Below are 20102 nucleotides of genomic sequence, written 5' to 3' on the forward strand. Positions count from 1 at the left end.
ACAGGGTATGATGGTGTCTGGAGGTTCTGGCTTGGGTCTGACAGGTGTGATGGGGTCTGGGGTTCTGGTTAGGTCTGACAGGGGTTGATGGGGTCTGGGTTCTGGCTTGGGTCTGACAGGTGTTGTTGGGGTCTGGAGGTTCTGGCTTGGGTCTGACAGGGTGTGATGGGGTCTGGGTTCTGGTTGGGTTTGACAGGGTATGATGGGTTCTGGAGGTTCTGGCTTGGGTCTGACGGGGGTATGATGGGGTCAGGAGGTTCTGGCTTGGGTCTGCAGGGTATGATGGGGTCTGGAGGTTCTGGCTTGGGTCTGACAGGGTGTGATGGGTTCTGGGGTTCTGGCTTGGGTCTGACATGGGGTATGGTGGGTCTGGGGGTTCTGGCTTGGGTCTGACGGGTGTGATGGGGTCTTGAGTTCTGGCTTGGGTCTGATTGTTGATGGGGTCTGGGGGGTTCTGGCTTGGGTCTGACAGGGTATGATGGGTCTGGAGGTTCTGGCTTGGGTCTGACAGGGTGTGATGGGGTCTGGAGGTTCAGGCTTGGTCTACAGGGTGTATGATTGGGTCTGGGTTCTGGCTTCGGTCTGACAGGGTATGATGGGGTCTGGGTTCTGGCTTGGGTCAGGGGTATGATGGGGTCTGGAGGTTCTGGCTTGGGGTCTGGCGGTATGGCTGTGCCGAGCTGTGGTGATGGTGTATCACAGCTATGGGTTCGTGGGTTTTTGGTCTTGCGTGGGTTCGTATATTCGTGGGTTCGTTATCCTCAAGCCCATTCTTAATGGACCCCAGACCTAATGGACTGTATAGACTTAATGGGCTGACTACTAGACCCAAGACCTAATTGGACTGGATCTATTGGACCTTGACTTACTGGACCCTAGACCAGGTGGGCCCCAGATCTAGTGAGCTCAGACCTGGTTGGCTGTAAGATCTAATGGAGTCTCAATTGATTTAAACCTAATGGGTTCCAGACCCTAATGAATCAGGGTTTTCAATAGGGCCCCAGTTCTAATGGTTCAGTTATGTTTTGGTTAATTAGGGTCAGAATTAGTGTGTGTGTGTGTGTGTGTGTGTGTGTGTGTGTGTGTGTGTGTGTGTGTGTGTGTGCAGGGGCCTCTCCACGCCCTCCCTGACCACGGCGCCATGTGTCACCCAAGTCGTGCATTAACCGACGACCTAAGAGCGTATTGCTGTCACGCCTTGTCATTATATTGTCATGTGGCTGTGCTTGTCATGTACACACACACACACACACACACACACACACACACACACACACACACACACACCTCTCTGTCTCTCTCTCTCTGTGTCTCTCTCTCTCTCTCTCTCTCTCTCATTTGACTTCACTTTATTAAGTCTTTAGTAAATTTTAAAGAGACAGAGGGACAGACATATGGATAGACAGGGATCAGGTATAAAACAGATAGATAGACAGAGAAGGAGAAGAGAGATGGGGTTTATTGTTTGTCATGCCGTTGATGTGTTGCCATCTACAGCCATTACACCCATATTTAACTGTGACAGAGAGGAAACTCGTAAATAGAGAGAGACAATAAGAGACGAAGAGAGAGAGAATGATAAACAGACAAATAAAGACAGAGACAGAGAGTTGATCATGTAAATAGAGACAGACAGACAGACAGACAGACAGACAGACAGAGAAAGTTGTATACTGTGTGTGTACTAATATTTGGTTTACATTGGTCAAGAAAGATGGCTAACACACACACAAACACACACACACACACACACACACAAAAGCTCTCTCTCTCTCTCTCTCTCTCTCCTCTTACGCTACTGAGGAATCTTAGTGTAGAGGAGGAGGAGGAAGAAGATAAGGAAGAGGAGGAGGAAGAGGGGGAAATGATGAGAAGGAGGAGGAGAAGGAGCAGGAAGATGGTGATAATGAGGAGGAGGAAGGGAGAAAGAGTAGGGAGAGGAGGTGGGGGGGGGGTGTGTTTGAGAAATAATCTAAGAAATAACTTGAGAAATAACTTGAGAAATAACTTGAGAAATAACTTGGGAAATAGCTGTAGGCGGGTGTACAGGTGTGTGAGCCACGTATCAGAGCTCGACCCACACACCTGTGACGCGAGGTGGGCGGGATACCTGCCTCATGATTACTAGCAGTGAGAGATCTAACTATCTATTTATGTGTCTATCTATCAGCCTGTATGTCTGTATCTATCTAATTCATATCTATCTATCTATCTGTCTATCTATCTATCTATCTATCTGTCTATCTATCTATCTATCTGTGTGAATTAGAGTAAAGCAAGATAGATAGATAAGCTATAGAGCTGGATAAATAGCTAGAGACAGAGAGAGAGAGAGAGAGAGAGAGAGAGAGAGAGAGAGAGAGAGAGAGAGAGAGAGAGAGGGGGGGGGGGGCGGTAGTACAGAATCAGCCTGACCTGGAATACACAACAACAACCTTGCATTAGCAACAGGTGTCACCCTCTATCTGGCACGGACGTTGACCCGATACAGTCGTTCAACCTGCCACCGTCCCGATAAGCCGATCACTTAATAGGGATAGCTGGGTGGTCCATTGATGGAGGTGGTCCATTTAGGGAGGTTGTCCATTAAGTTAGTCATTTAAGCATAGTTCCCAAAGTCATTGAATCGAGACAGCCATTCACTCCCGAGCGTGCATACGACAAGCTAATCACCTAATCGGGACGGTCCTTATCTTCTTTAGGGATTGCGGTTAATGGGCAATTGGTATCAACCTTCCTTAGGGTTTGCTGATTAGCCAAGCCGTCATTTCATTGGATCGGTAGTCGTTTAGTCGAAGTTTCTTTAATTAATTGGATCAGTAATTTTCCTGTATTTTTTTTTTAGATTTGCTGGTCTAACATAACGTAACGTAACCTAACCTAAAAATCACCTATTTTAGCGTATATATGCCTTGAGGGCCCGGATTAGTCAGTCACTTAATAAAACACAAGTATTGATTGAGCCTAAAACCAAGAAGCTTGTCAATTCAGGACAGTCTTGGACCTGTGAGCGATTAGCCAGTCACTTAAAATGAAACAGTCGGTGAACGCAATTAACTGCAGTTGAAATGGAATCGAACAAACTCATCCCATTAATCTCACTAACTAACTGATAACACAACTGGTATATAGAGCCATTGACCTGCAACCTCGTACTGGCTCCCGATAAAGCCAGTCACTTTATTGGGACGTCCGTTGACCTGACCTCTGCCACTGGTGCCGATAAAGCCGATGACAAGGAGAGACAGTTAGTGATCGGATCAGCGGGTGAGGAGAGTCTTTGGTTGTGTTAAGTGTCGTCCCGTTGCCAAGATCTGGGGCTATATCTCTCACGTCTCTCTCTCTCTCTACACGATGGCTTTCCCGGCTGCAGGAGTTGTGAGGTTGCCATAGTTGCCGTCTTGTCTAGTTGCCTTCTAACCAGTGATGTTGACATGTTGTCCTCCCTTGCTTCCCAAACTTGGCTTGTAGTGATCATTGAGAGGTACGCATCAGTTCACAGTAGACAGTATGAGAATAGTTGGAAAGAGACAGATAAAGACAGGTCTCTCTATTTCTTCCTATGTAAAGGTTTTAACAAAATATAACTTGTATATAAGCTGTAATATATGATATGGTTGATGTTACAACTCAGTACTATAATCTGAGCTGCGTGTGACGAGTGGGTGTGAGGGCAGTGCACCTGTACGTGTGCTCACAGGTGTTTGTTGTTAATAGGTGAATATAGCGCACACTCACCTGTACCACCACTGCTAGGAACACCCTGGGAGTACTGTATACACTTCGGTCGACACACAGTTCTCCGATTTTAGTTCTGATTTGTTATATGTATTTAATCATTAAAAAAAATTCTATATGAGGAACAATGTATGTTATTGCCTTAACACGCTATTAGTTGTAAATTGATGTTTGTTTTCTGTCTTCAGGAGCACTGGACCTTCTTCGGTGAGGACGAGGTTCACGGCCCTGTGGTGGTGAGTCATAAGAGGGAAGTTATCAGCTCTCAGGAGAACTTCCGCGTCCTCCTCCGCCTCAAGTCTGGCACCCACCACGCCACCATCATCAACCTCGGCGACAAGCTCACACCCGCCAAGATGGTCAAGGTAAGTCTTAACCCCAACCACTTAGTTATCCAGAAAGTTATAAGTTGGCCGTGTGCCACAAAAGTGTTACCACCTCCCAGGAGAGCCTCTGGGTCCTCCTTCTCCACCTCACCTCCTGGCAACAACCCCACACCCTCCAAGATGGCCAGCCAAGGTGACTCCAAACCTCAACACAACCCCGCCTTTCAAGTGTCTAGACATTCATGATGGAGGTGGCTATAGGAACTTTTTATTTTCCCAGCAAAACCTGCAGCTCCACCTCCAGCTCCACCTCCTCCACCTCCAGCTCCACCTCCACCTCCAGCTCCACCTCCTCCACCTGCAGCTCCACCTCCTCCACCTCTAATATTAAACCCTCCACATAGCTATTACCAACCTGGGCGACAATCCTCCCCTCGCTGTGATAGATGATGTAAACCACAGCCGCTACCCCCTTCAACCCCACTCCAAAACCTTCCCTAGTCAGGTTACGGTCATCACCCCCACAACCTCACCACCCTTCCCCTTCAAGATGGTCTCAAGACGACATAAAAACACACCACCGCAGTGAAACTTCTTATAAGAGTTTGTGAACCTGTAGCGCGTTGGCCTATGAGCACCCACAACACACTAACTACAGCCAAGTTAGGTGCAGAAGCTGTCTTGTGTGTGGACTATCTCTAAGTATACATCGTGTGTTTATACTCTCAGCTGTGCCGCCTTTGTGTGGGTCTTAAACAAACGTGTGACATTGTTCTACTGTGGTGTGTGTGTGTGTGTGTGTGTGTGTGTGTGTGTGTGTGTGTGTGTGTGGGTGTGTGTGTGTGTGTGTGTGTGTGTGTGTGTGTGTGTGTGTGTGGGTGTGTGTGTGTGTGTGTGTGGGTGTGTGTGTGTGTGTGTGTGTGTGGGTGTGTGTGTGTGTGTGTGGGTGTGTGTGCACGTTTATCACCATATTTTCCATAGATGAAATATGGACACTCGTATAGGATGTTTACATAGAGTTGCGTAAAGGGAATATCTGAATCCGCGCACGTAATTCCCTACGTTCTGCAGTGTACATCTAATGGTAACCACTATACACGGGCACCTGGTGTGGAGTCACTCCGTGTAACGCAGCCTTGAACACCATGAGGGTATACAGAAAAAAAAACACACACACACACACACACAGTCCATCGAAGTCATTGACGACGTTGCTCCAGATGATTGATGATTGATGAGTTATTCCTCTGATGCCACCGTAGATGACCATGGAGTCCAATCCTGGAGGGGCAGATCTTGTTGCATAGGTGACAGGGATGTTGTTCATTGAGAAGAATTATGCCTTGGGCCCTCTGATGTCGTTGGGCTCGTTTAGTAGCTCTCCTTTGGTTCAGTGAGGTCTTTAGTGTTTCCGCTCCTCTGTGGCATGTTGAGCACACACACACACACACACACACACACACACACACACACACACACACACACACACACACACGCACACACACACACACACACACACACACACACACACACACACACACACACACACACACACCCCACACACACACACACACACACACACACACACACACACACACACGTACGTCAACATACGGGTAATTACCAGGCAGGTGATCTCCGCCATATTAGTGGTAATCCGGGGGGTGAGGGCTAGGGAGAGAGAAGGTTATTAGTATAGAATTAGACCAGTGACCTAACCTAACCTAACTAGGACAGGGTGTTAACTGGGACGCTTATACTGGTGCTAGTAGGTTAGGTTAGGACAGTGGTACCCTTTGCAATCACTAGGACATTGATAGCGGTATTGGTATCACTAGGACATTGGTATAGGTATCAATGGGCACAGCTTATAACCATATATCAAAGAGTGTTATTGAACATTGTAAAAAAAATTCGTCCGATTTCGCTTCATTGGAGGAAATTTTGACGTAAAAAGGGAAAAAATGATGAGTCAGACAAAGCCAATTTTTCCCCCCGGCCTTATGACGGGAATTTGTGATCGCCAAAAAATAATTTACTTTTGGCGTCAGTTCGTGAATTGTAAATGAGAGGACCGCGTAGTTATCCCTGACCTAATTAAACGATCCTGGGAGAAATGAGTGACTCTTTCAATTGGCCCCCAGTTCTATTAGGCCCCCAACGTGGTGTAACCAGTTCTATTAGGCCCCAACGTGGTGTAACCAGTTCTATTAGGCCCCAACGTGACGTAGTTAATTGGGGTCTTAGTCTAATTATGCCTCAATTTGACTTAACTCTTGGGATTATAGACCTGTCCTAATGGGCCCCAAGCTCAGTATACTACAGTCTTAATGGACCCCAGTCTTAATAGGTCCCACTCCTAACAGACCCCCAGAATAATAGCCCCCAATAATAATAGGTCATAATAATAGCCCCCAATAATAATAGGTCATAATAATAGCCCCCAATAATAATAGGTCATAATAATAGCCCCCAATAATATTTACTAACAATAGCCCCCAATCCTAATATTTACATCAATTTAGGACCGTATTAAAACATGGATTCCTCTTAACCTAAAATAACGAAAACAAAAGAAAAATTAATTGCCTCTCTAACCACCGAACATTTTGGTAGAGAGTCTCGCTTAATAATTGTAGATGCAGATCAGGCCAAGTCACGTTAGGAATTTATTACACTCGGCTGCTAAAAATTATGTTGCAAGTTGGGGGCTGGTGGGGGGACGGGATGGGGAGGTGGGGGGACGGGGTGGGGTAGGTGGTGGGTGGGATGGGGTGCGTCGGGAGTTGTATAAATTTCGGAGGGTCATTGTATCTCAGGCATCCAATCCAGATCGTCGTTACTTGGAATAAATTTAATCGTTTTTTTTTGTATTATGACAGAGGGAGAGAGAGAGAGAGAGAGAGAGAGAGAGAGAGTTAACTAATAAGAGCATCTTTATTCTTCTATAGCTCTTTGCCTTTAAGTTTTCCCAAAAAAGTTCCTCCTTCTGCCTCCAAAATCCTCTAACCTCCAAAATCCCCTAACCTCTAAAATCCCCTAACCTCTAAAATCCCCTAACCTCTAAAATCCCCTAACCTCCAAAATCCCCTAACCTCTTAACTCCAACCTCCAAAATCCCTAAACCTCAATCCCCAACCTCCCAAATCCCTAGAATATACTTCTTGCCACTCCAAAAAGCCAACATCTCCTACACATTGTACTATTCCTCCTCCACAACTCCACATTTACTCCAAAATCCCACTCTAACTTGCTCCAAAAACTCAAAATCCCACTTCCCCTCCAAAATCCTACTCTGCCTCCCTCCAGAGCTCCACTTATCATCCGGAATCCAGTTTTTATCACTCCAAAAAATCTCATTGGCTTCTCCCCTGCCGACTAGGGCTGTCCGTCACACACACACACATATATATACACATAGAAGTAGGTATACATACATACATACATACATACATACATACATACATACATACATACGAGTACATTCCTAAACAAACACACACACACACAAACAAGTAGACATACATATACATACATACATACATACATACATACATACATACATACATACATACATACATACATACATACATACATACATACATTCCTACACACACATACACACACAAAATAGATGGCTCACTATTACAGCTGCACAGACTCTTGACCTAAATTCTCAACGGTATAGAGAATGGTATTTTTTTGGCCCCACCTCTGGCATCCATACTTGTCCTGCTGCTGAGTGCATTGGTGGATAGGGAAGAGGGGAGAGGGGGATGAGGGAAAGAAAGGTGAAGAGGGGGGTTAGAGGATAGGAGTAGGGGTCGTGAGGGGTGATGGGGGGAGATGAGGAGAAATGGGGACAGGGGAAGGGGAATTAAATGTGTTTGAGGGGAAGGAATTGAGGGGTAGAGGAATAAATGGATTGGTGGAGGAGAGGGAGGCAGCGTGTGGGTGAGGGGAGGAAGAGGGGAGAGGGAATGAGGGTGGATTTTTCATACGTCACTTTGAGAAGGAAAGATAAGAAGTCTCTTCCTTCCTCCTCCTCCTCCCTCTCCTCCTCCTCCCCTCCTCCTCCTCCTCCTCCTCCTCCTCCTCCTCCTCCTCCTTCTCTAACCATCTCTCTCTAACGCATTTAAATATACCGTTACAAAAAAAAAAGATAAACTATGCCATTAATTTAGGGGAATTCACGTTTCGTTCCAGTTTTTACACAAGGTCAGCAAAGGTCATTTGGTTCACCTTGGTGGATGTAGGTCAGCTCGGGTTGACCCTCGAGGTATCACTTGACCGGAATATCTAGTCAGGTCAAGTTAGGTTAAATGGTTGTAGAATTTGGGTAGAGGGAATTTTATTATTGTTGTTGTTGTTTTGCATAAGTTTGTTGTAATTTGAACCATAAGACGTATTAGCATAGAGGTTATTATAGTACGTAATACTCACTACATAATTATAACTCAATGTATTCCTCACTCTACGGAATTCTCGCTCTACATAACTCGCCACTTTGAGACTCAGGTGACCCAAGGCTTGTTATCTACCTCACCTGAATGACCAGTAACGTGTCGTACCTGGTCAAGACTCGAACCTGGGATCTTGGGTCAGGCAAAACGAGTTCTATAACCAACCAGCCACGTTAGTATTGTTATATCCTCTGCATAAGAAAAATTAGTTTATTAAATAATTGGTAAATATATTAATTACTGTAACATATCTATTCTGATCATTTTTATTCGTCTTATTGGATCACCTGAAGATTACCCCCCACCCCCAGATTATTTCACCTGCTAATTAAACTCCCTATTACTACCTGGGGTAATTAGGTTTAGTTTTGGTTTGGTTAGGTTAGGTTTGATTAGATTACGGTAAGTTAGATTAGATTAGGTTATGCTAGGTTAGGTTAATTTAGGTCAGGTTGGATTGGTTTAGGTTATGCTAGATTAGGTTAATTTAGGTCAGGTTGGATTGGGTTAGATTATGTCAGCTTAGGTTAGTGTAGGTTAGGTTAGACACGTGTAATCGAGTCCCAATTCAATGCCATTTGTGAACGATACTATTGGGGGTATTTTATCAAAACTCGGGAGATTCAATACACCTCATAGTCATTCACTTACGAGAATTATTTCATCGTGCGATCGTTTGTGAATCTAACATAAGGGTCAACAGCCTGTCACGTTACATTAAATCAACGTCAGAGTGTTTTAGCCTAATTTGCATACCGGGTCACCTTTAACCCAACACACCTGTACAGCAATAAGCGACTCTTGTTAATGATATTTTAGAGGTTATCTAGTCTTGTCTTACCTGGGATTTCAGTCTTTTCTTACTTGGAATTTCAGTCTTTTCTTACCTGGGATTTCAGTCTTATCTTGTTCAGGTATATAAATTCAATTACTTGTGTTTGATGTATATAAATTACTTCAATATACTAGTGGTGCTTCAGGTATAAACATTAGTACAATATAAACCGTATATGCAGTACTTTACAGGTGTGTGCGTGAGTGTGGTATGTTAATTAACTGGGTACACGTGTCTAGAGAGTATGTGTGTGTGTGTGTGTGTGTGTGTGTGTGATTAAAGGGTTGGATGACCTTGTCTCCCATGGTATGTGAAGATAGGTGTTGGTGTTAATGATGATGATAATAATAATAATGATGATGATGATGATGATGGTGATGATGATGTTAGATGCTCATCCTGGAATCATCAATAATTCTCACAAAATAGTAATCGTCTAAGAGAAAAAAATTATCACAATATTCGTAACAGATTGGAATTATTCTAAGAAAAAAGAATTAAATAATCCTCACTTCCTTCTTACCAAATTATCATAATAATTGGTGACAGATGGGCATCATAGCACTTTACTGCCCCCACTAGGTGAGATATGACCCCCCTCTAGGTCATTAAGGGTCATTACCAAGTTATATGATGATGGATTATCTCGCATCCTGACCCGCCTACCACCACCACACGCTCGGGGCAAGAGGATGCTTACACACAGACACACACACACACACACACACACACACACACATGGTGAAAGACGTGAAGATGTGAGAGAGAGAGAGAGAGAGAGAGAGAGAGAGAGAGAGAGAGAGAGAGAGAGAGAGAGAGAGAGAATACCTTCGTCAACAGAAACCTTTCTCTCTCATTCTTTACACTCTGAGAAGCTCCCAATATCAGGTCTTGTTACATAACCTTGAAATTATCGTCACGAGGATTCGAACCCGTGTTATTTAATCCCGGCGAATCAACTCCTCTTGTGATACGGAGGCATAACACCGTCTGCTGCCTGTGTTTGTGTAGGGATGTCTGTCTGTTTGTCTGGCGTCTGTGTTTGTGCAGGGATATTTGTCTGTTTGTGTTGATGTTATAGAAGCTGTCAAGGTTATGTTAATGTTAGGTTAGGTTAGGTTAGGTTAGGTTAATGTTAGTTTAGGTTAGGCATAAGGTTGGGCTGGGTGAGGTGTTTACGTTAGGTTAGTTTAACATAGGATAGGTTAGGTTAGGTTAGCTTAGTTTTAAGATAGCTTTACATACGGTAGTTTAGTTTATTTTTAAGTTAGGTCACTTTAGGTTAGGTTGAAAAGTTGCTAGGTAGATGTTTTCCTCAGTTGCTGTTTTAGGTGTAATAGCTGTGATATGTTGCTAAGCTATCTATCTATCTATCTATCTATCTATCTGTCTATCTATCTATTTATCTATCTATCTATCTATTTATCTATCTATCTATCTATGAAGTGTCCTTGGCTGGGCGTAGGAAGTGTGTTGGGTAGACCTTACTTATTACTGAACACAGGTGTGGGCTGAATACGTCTCCCTGTCAGGTTGGACCAGCTGGCCTTACTTATCTACCTGTGTGAGAGATATATATATATATATATATATATATATATATATATATATATATATATATATATATATATATATATATATATATATATATATATATATGAATATGTACTAGATAGGAAACGACAAAGATAAAATAAAACCCGTGTGTGTGTGTGTGTGTGTGTGTCAGTTACCTTAGAATGTGTACGTGACGTGCCGCGTTTCCTGTGTATCTACAACTGCTTCTGTGCTGGTACACACACACACACACACACACACACACACACACACACACACATACACATCCATTGTTGGCCAGGGGTGACTCTCTCTCTCTCTCCCTCTCTCTCTCTCTCTCTCTCTCTCTCTCTCTCTCTCTCTCAACAGGGTGTCCATAACGTTTTCTGTTGGTCGTGGTCACCTGTTTGTGCGTCAACAGTGATTAACGGTATCTCTCTTGGATAGTATCAAGGCCTGAAAGATTGGGGTTACTGCCACCTGTTGGAACACACACACACACACACACACACACACACACACACAGTCACGTGCTGGAATGGTTTATTGTTTATAAATGTACAGAATTTGTGTACACTCTTCTTCTTCTTTGACACCTGCCCCTCTGCCTTCTACCTGACCCCTCTACACCTGCCCACACCTGTCCCCTTACCTACACTGCCCCCTCACCTGCCCTTCTATACCACACCTGCCCCTTCACCCTGTCCCTCTACACACCTGCCTCACACCTGCCCCCTACCTACAGACCCTTCCCCACACCTGGCCCTGTACCCCCTCCACCTGCTCCTCCTCACACAGAGGTGGTCACCCCCCTCCCCTGACTCTCCCACGTGATCCTTGCGGTGATTCTTGTGTGTGTGTGTGTGTGTGTGTGTGTGTGTGTGTGTGTCACGTGGTTGGTCATTTGATCTTCGCACGGTGGTTTCTGCACGTGAGATGTGATTGGTTGATGCAGGTGTTCGTACAGGATGAGTTGGTTGGTGGTGAATTCGTTGTTGTTCATTCGTTGACGCCAAAATGAATTGACGTCACGTGATTGGTCAGTTTGATGGAGGAATTCGTTGTTTTCGTTTTATCAGCTGTTTCCTCTCTCTCCTCCTCCTCCTCCTCCTCCTCCTCCTCCTCCTCCTCCTCCCTCCCTCCTGCCCTTCCTTCTCCTCTTCCTCCTCCCGGAAGTCTATAAACATCAGCTTTCATCCAGATAAAGTCAATGGAGAATAGGATCTTCCCTCCTCCTCCTCCTCCTTCATCCTCCTTCTCCCCTCCCCTCCTTCCTCCACCCTGTTGTTGACCTCTTGACCCCAGCAGTCGAGACCAGCTCCCTCCCCTCCTCCCCTCTTCCCACATTCCTTCCTCCCGTCTTTTTGCTTCTTTCTTCTCATCCCTTGCCCTCTCTCCCTCCCTTTCTCTCTTTTCCTTCATCTCCATCCACCCTGTTCCCTCCTCTTCTCTTCCCTTCTCTCTCCCTCCTCCTCTTCTTCTCCCCATTCCCCTTCCTTCTCTTTCCATGATTCGTCTTTTCCCCTTCTCTTCCCTCCCCCTCTCCCTACCCCTCCCCTTCCCCTACCCCCTACCCCCCTCCCCCACATCTCCTAACATTACTAGACCAATTGCCGTGAAACTTGACGCAGTTATAATCAGCCTGGGACAAATTGTTAATATTTTTTTGGTCATACTATGGGTCAAAGGTCCTGGCTGGAGGTCAGGGTATAGAAGATAATAATTGGTGGTGGGGGTAGTGGTAGGGTAGTGGTGGTGAAGTAGTGTAGGGGGTGAGGAGTAGTGGTGTGGGTAGTGGTAGTGGGGTGGTAGTGGGATGATGGTGGTGAAGTAGTAATTGCTGGTGGTGGTGGAGTGGTGGTAGTAGTGGTGGTGGTAGTAGTGAGGTGGTGGTGATGGTTGGTGGTGGTGGGTAGTGGGGGTGGTAGTGGGTGGTAGTGGTGGTAGTAGTGGTGGTAGTGGTGGTGGTGGAGGTGGTAGTAGTGGTGGTGGTGGTGATGGTGGTTAGTGGTAGTGGTGGTTGTAGCTGCGGTAGAAGATGTGGCGGTTGTGGCAATGAATATTATGATGACGGTTGTAGTTTCGGCAGAAGGTCTGGTGATTGCGGTTGTGACGGAGAATGTGATGACGGTTATAGCTGCGGTAGAAGGTGGTGCTATAGCAGGTGGTGATTGTGACAGAGAATGTGATGACGGTTGTAGCTGCGGTAGAAGGTGTGGCGTTTGTGGTTGTGGTTGAGGAGGACATGTTGGATCACCTCCTGAGAACAGTGGCGACCTCAGCTTCACACCTGGTGGGAGTCTGGAGCCAGGTGTTCCCACGGTGGTCATTACCTGCCCTCCACACAGGTCTGAGTGACTCCTGCCAGAACAAACTCCCATGTTTTAACGTATCTAATGAATTCACTTAAAATACGTTAAAAAGATGGATTCTTAAAGGGTCATAAGTTAAGATTTTCCCCTAAACTGAAAATATTAGACCTTAATTAATTGTCTTATTTAAGGTACGGTACAAAGGTGAATTCTCAAAGGGTCGTAGGATAATATTTCTCTATAACTGAAGATTCTGAAATATTCGTGCAACTAATTTCTCCCTTAACTGTACCTCACTGACTCACTTTAAGGCGGGACACAAAGATGGCGGCTTAGGTGACGTCATAATTTAAGCTAAGATGACGTCATAGTTACGTTAGTGAGACTGGAGTAGATGGACACAAAAATGGCGGTTAAGGTGACGTCATAATTTAAGCTAAGATGACGTCATGGTTACGTGAGTGAGACTGGAGTAGATGGACACAAAAATGGCGGCTAAGGTGACGTCATAATTTAAGCTAAGATGACGTCATAGTTACGTGAGTGAGACTGGAGTAGATGGACACAAAAATGGCGGCTAAGGTGACGTCATAATTTAAGCTAAGGTGACGTCATAATTTAAGCTAAGATGACGTCATGGTTACATTAGTGAGAAATAAAGTCGAGCGTTTGAGAATCTGTTGACCTCTGGACTTTACCGCCTCACTTAGTATGATTCAATGCTCTTATTTCTTGCCCAATGTATCTAAAAATAAACACTCCCACGCCTGCGCACGCCAGCTAATACACGCCCTCTCAACACGCCCATTCACGACCCCCTATACTTCTTCACATCCCTGTATACACGCCCGCTGAAACGCCCTCACACGCCCACTTCCACCCACATACATACACCCACGTCCACACCCACATCCATACCCACACACATACAGCCACCCCCTCCTAAGGAAATACACCTCACACACATATACCCACACCCACCCACACACACACACACACACACACACACACATATATACCCACACACACACACACACACACACACACACACACACACATACACACACACACCACACACACACACACATACACACACACACACACACACACACACACACACACACACACACACATACACACACACACACACTCCCCACACACACACATACACACACACACACACACTCACACACACACACACACACACACACACACCCCCCACACACACACACACACACACACACACACACACACACACACACACACACACATACACACACACACACACACACATACACACACACACACACACATACACACACACACACACACACACACACACACTCACACACACACACACACACACACACACACACACACACACACACACACACACACACACACACACACACACACACACACACACACACTGCACAACAGTTAATAAGAATATTGCCTCAGCAGAGAAAAATTAATAAAGTTCTCAACATATCGTAAAAAAATAGAACTCACGTGAATCTAAGTAAAGTTCACGAGGTCATTATTACGTACACGAGCACGTACATGTGCACATCACTACTTATATGCGTGTTATAACGTACATGAATTTACACACATAGTTCTAACCTAAACTAAATTAACCTAAACTAACCCAACGAACCAAAATTAACCTAAATTAACCTAACCTATCCTAAACTAACTTAAGCTAACCTAACCTAACTTACATCCTTAGAAGCTAATATAACATTAACACACACACACACACCCACACCCACACACACACCCACATACCCACACACACCCACACACACACACCTGTACACATAAGCGGCCACATGTGCGATTTGATTGAGGTGAACTGTTTGGACAGGTACACACCATTAATAGCACCTGGGCTGTGTTTAGGAATGTGTACAGGTGACGAAAACACACACACACACACACACACACACACATACACATACACACACACACACACACACACACATACATAATTTTGTACTATTACTGATCGATTATATTACCTGTGATTATAAAGGTAAATTAATTAGACATTCTGAGACTTATTTAATAGGTTAGGTAAATAGGGAGAATAGGAAGGGAGGAAAGTGTTGGGTAGGAGCCTCACTTAGGTAGATGAGCAGGTGTCTGTGGGTGGGGCAGGTGGGCTGGGTGGGTGGGTTGAGTGTGGGTGGAGTAAGTGGGTCGGGTGGGGCTGGTGGTGGGTGGGAGGGAGGAGTGGGTGATTCAGGTCGGGTGGGTGGGGTGGGCTGGGTGAGTAGATGGGTAGGGTGGTGGGGTGGTGCAGGTCCGGGTGGGGCAGGTGGGTAGGATGGGGTAGGGTGGTGCAGGTCAGGTGGGGCAGGTGGGTAGGGTGGGGCAGGTGGGTCTGGTGAGGGTTTACAGTAGGTTAGAGAAACTACTGGACATTGGTAATGTGTCGTCAGGATCTCTCTCTCTCTCTCTCTCTCTCTCTCTCCATACTATTTAATTGTGTTTTAAGTTGACCAGTTTGGGTTACATCTTTACAATCGCTACAGTGACGAAAATACACACACACACACACACATACACACATACATTCGTCCCTACACACATTCATACATAAAACCTACCAACCCCCCCACACACACACACTGCTTCATAAACATATACAACTCCATAATACAACTCTGAAATATCGTTAAATTAGCCGAATGCAGATCACACGTACTGTACATTAACGCACTCAACCGTCCTTAACACACTAAATCATCCACGCACACTAACCATCCTTAGCACACCCTAACCGTCCTAACGCACACTGACCGTACAAACACCAACTCGTCCTTAACACACCAACGGTAACACAATAAACCTCGTCCGCCCTAACATCCTAACAATGATCCTCGTTCAATGGCCTCGTTCAATGGCTTCCTATTAGGGAGTTCCTGAGGTCGTCATTCACAAAGGTTCGTATACGGTGTGTGTGTGTGTGTGTGTGTGTGTGTGTGTGTGTGTGTGTGTGTGTGTGAGGTGTTATTAAGTCTATGAGCGTGGATTATGACTCTCATTCCGCAGGGTTTGTGACGAGATTCTGTCTGGCCAAATTTTGTCCAGTGGCAATTTTGTCCAATGCCATATTTCTGGTGATATTTTGTCTAGGGGCAGCTTTTCAGTGGGTATTTTGTCCAGTGGTATTTTGTCCAGTGTATTTTGTCCAGTGGTATTTTGTCCAGTGGTATTTTGTCCAGTGGTATTTTGTCCAGTGGTATTTTGTCCATGTATTTTATTTAGAAGTATTTTGTCCAGGGGAATTTCCAGTTGCATTTTGTCCAGTGCCATTTTGTCTAGGGGCACTTGGTCAGTAAGTCTGAAGTCAACCAATTATAGCCTTTACCCCTTCTCCTCTGCTCCCTTTATTCCCTAATCCCCAACCTCCTTCTCTCCTCCCTTCCCTAATCCTATCTCCTCTACCTACACGATATGCCCCGCCCACCTGCCCACCTGCCACACCTCCCCAGCATAACGTGACTGTGTCTGGGTGGTGGTTGTGTTAGTTTTAGGTTAGGTTAGGATTAAGATGGGGCCTGTTAGACTGGGGCCTGTTGGGACTGGGGCCTGTTGGGACTGGGACCTGTAGACTGGGGCCTGTTGGGACTGGGGCCTAGTCTGGGACCTGTTAGGACTGGGGCCTGTTGGACTAGGACCTGTTGGGACTGGGGCCTGTTGGGACTGGGGCCTGTTGGACTGGGGCCTGTTGGGACTGGGGCCTGTTAGGACTGGGGCCTGTTGGGACAGCCTGTTAGGACTGGGGCCTGTTAGGTCTGGGACCTGTTGGGACTGGGGCCTGTTGGACCAGGGACCTGTTGGGACTGGGGCCTGTTGGGACTGGGGCCTGTTGGGACTGGGGCCTGTTAGGACTGGGGCCTGTTGGGTCTGGGACCTGTTGGACTGGGGCCTGTTGGGACTGGGGCCTGTTGGGACTGGGGCCTGTTGGGACTGGGACCTGTTGGGACTGGGGCCTGTTGGGACTGGGGCCCATTTAACTTGCGACAGACTTGTGAAATGGATACAGAGACAGAAGTCATTAGAGGGAAATTAAGTTTATTATTAGCGATGATTAACTTGAGAAGACAGTCATGGTGTTAAGAGGAGGAGAGAGAGTGGAAGAGGAGAGAGAGGGAGGGAGGGAGAGAGGGGAGGTGGAGGAGGAGAGAGAGGGGGGTGGAGGAGGAGAGAGAGAGGGAGGTGGGAGGAGGAGAGAGGAGGGGAGGTGGAGGAGGAGAGGGAGGTGGAAGAGGAGAGGGGGGGGGGGGTGGAGGAGGAGAGAGAGGGGGGGTGGAGGGAGGAGAGAGAGAGAGGGAGGTGGAGGAGGAGAGAGACAGAGGAGGGAGGTGGAGGAGAGAGAGGGGAGGTGGAAGAGGGGGGGGGTGGAGGAGGAGAGAGAGGGGGTGGAGGAGGAGAGAGAGAGGGAGGTGGAGGAGAGACAGAGGGGAGGAGGTGGAGGAGAGAGAGAGAGGTGGAGGAGAGAGAGAGAGGGGTGGAGGAGGAGAGAGAGAGGGGTGGAGGGAGAGAGGAAGAGAGAGAGAGAGAGGTGGAGGAGGAGAGAGGGGGGGTGGAGGAGGAGAGAGAGGAGAGGTGGAGGAGGAGAGAGGAGGTAGGGAGGAGAGAGAGAGAGGAGGAGGAGATAGAGAGGGGGGGGGGTGGGAGGAGGAGAGAGGAGGGAGGTGGAGGAGGAGAGAGAGAGGGGGGAGGAGAGGGGGAGGTGGAGGAGGGAGGAGAGAGGAGGGAAGGGGGGGAGGAGAGGGAGGAGGAGGGAGGTGGAGAAGAGAGAGGAAGAAGGAAGGAGATAGGAATAGTAGTGATTACAAATGTGATGAATTTGAATCCCAGGAATTACTGTCTAATTGACGTATTTAAAAGAGAGAGAGAGGGGGGGGGGGGATTGATAAAATGTTAGACGGATATATTGTACTATACCTGTCTACCACAAGTATATAATAGACAGATAGTCGGAATTGCATTTCGATAGATCCGTGTGAAATAAACTCATAGAACCCTAAAGACGTAATAGAATTTGAACTATGGGTTAATATAATCGTCTTTAGAATATACACTAGACTGTTAGAGGAATAGATTCAGAGATAGATTGTGAACTATGATCCTCCGCGTCAGCATCAAAGGTGTGTCACCGTCAGCTAGATGTCAGCAGTAGTTACCTTGAGACAGCGGGTTGGTAACAGTAACACCTGAGGTACCATTCCCCTCCCCTCCCCCCTCACCAACCTTCCTTCTGACCTTTTCTGACCTCTGCTGTGACTTGCTGGTGACCCCGTGACTTCCTCAGACTGCTCCTGGCTCATCCCCACCACGCCCCAACCCTCGTGACCTGGAGGGAAAAGGAGGGGGTGGAAGGAGGAGGGAAGGGGGGGGGGTCGGATGGTTTGATGCAGGAAGGAGCAAGAGGAAATATATCAATGCTTGGTAAAAATTTGAGCTAAATGCCGTTCAAGTGGGTGTCTGATAAATGCTCCCTGATAGGTTATTCATCAGGGAGCAATTAAGTTATTTAGTGAGTTATAAATCCCTCTGGTAGTATAAATTACTCCCTATGTCGTGATTTATCTTGTACTTCCTGTTCTGTTATTGTTATTCCTTTATCCATGCCATCTAGCGGTCGAAATCCTCACTAATGGTGTTTTTTATTCTCGTGTTCGTGACAATTAGCGGACGGAATCCTTAATAATGTTATTGTTATTCTTCGTGTTCGTGTCATCTAGCGGACGGAATCCTTACTAATATTATTGTTATTCTCTTCACCCGGAAATCCACTACTTGTTAACATTCTTACTCGAAAACTCATATTGACCAAATCACAAGAAAATAACAAATGAAAACTCACAAATCGCCGGAAAAGTGTGTGTGTGTGTGTGTGTGTGTGTGTGTGTGTGTGTGTGTGTGTGTGTCAGATCCCGATCGTAACTTGCTAGAATGATGATGATTACGACAGGGCGGGGGTCGACTGCCGCCACAACAAAGGCCCAACAACTTCCTTCATCTGGCGTCCTTCTCTTTAGGTGAATGACTGGATGCCCTATTTTTTAACCATTTGCCCTATTTTTGATGCATTTGTCCTATTTTTGAAACTCTTGGTTTATTTAGCCGAATTTAACCAAATTTAACCTATTTAAACCTATCGAATCATAATCCTAACCTTACTTATCCAATCCTAACCTAACCTAACCTAGTAGAATGACATTTCCGTTTAATAACTTGTTACAGGTGTGATTGTTAGATGTAAAATATGTCATTCTTATTAACATTAAAGTAAAGCTAATGTATATAAATTAGATTTTATCACCTGTAATTACCTGAATTCTTTATTAATTTGTAAATAAGTTATGTAATGTTATTTTTTAAAACTGTTTGTGTCTTTGTAATCTATTTATTTATTTATTTTTTATTTTTCTCTTTGACAGGTAAGAGATATGATGGGAGTGTCAGTGGTGGTGCGGTGAGTGTGTTGTTGATGGTGTTGGTGAGTTAGGTCTCTCTCTCTCTCTCTCTCTCTCTCTCTCTCTCTCTCTCTCTCTCTCTCTCTCATGTTTTTGCCTCTCCACCTTCGTACATCAAAGAAACCTTAGAAGTAAAGAGGTGGGGGAGAAATAGACAGAGATTGATGCATGACAAGTGAAGAATGTGACAAGGAATGTGACAAGAATGTGATGAGACGAGGAGTAACATCATTCCCTACTGTCTTAAAATATCCTTCGTCTAAAGTTATTTCTGAAGTAGACTTGTGTGTGTATAGAGTCATAGACGGACAGACGCACCGACAGGGCCACAGACGGACATCGACGGACTATAAAAACCCACGTCACACACCAAC

General features: G+C 45.8%; 1 protein-coding gene across 8 annotated transcripts in view; it reads left to right on the forward strand.

The window, feature by feature from the left end:
- Nucleotides 1-20102, forward strand: part of LOC121862192 (rap1 GTPase-activating protein 1-like) — a 193118-nt gene that overhangs the window by 148366 nt on the left and 24650 nt on the right. For all 8 annotated transcript variants that reach the window (XM_042360277.1, XM_042360278.1, XM_042360279.1 and 5 more), the window contains one exon: nt 3927-4103. In XM_042360277.1, the coding sequence (XP_042216211.1) occupies nt 3927-4103 (177 nt within the window). The remainder of the gene's footprint in view (nt 1-3926; nt 4104-20102) is intronic.

This window comes from Homarus americanus, unplaced genomic scaffold, assembly GCF_018991925.1.
Source record: "Homarus americanus isolate GMGI-L3 unplaced genomic scaffold, GMGI_Hamer_2.0 scaffold25013, whole genome shotgun sequence".
NCBI classification, from domain to species: Eukaryota; Metazoa; Arthropoda; class Malacostraca; order Decapoda; family Nephropidae; genus Homarus; species Homarus americanus.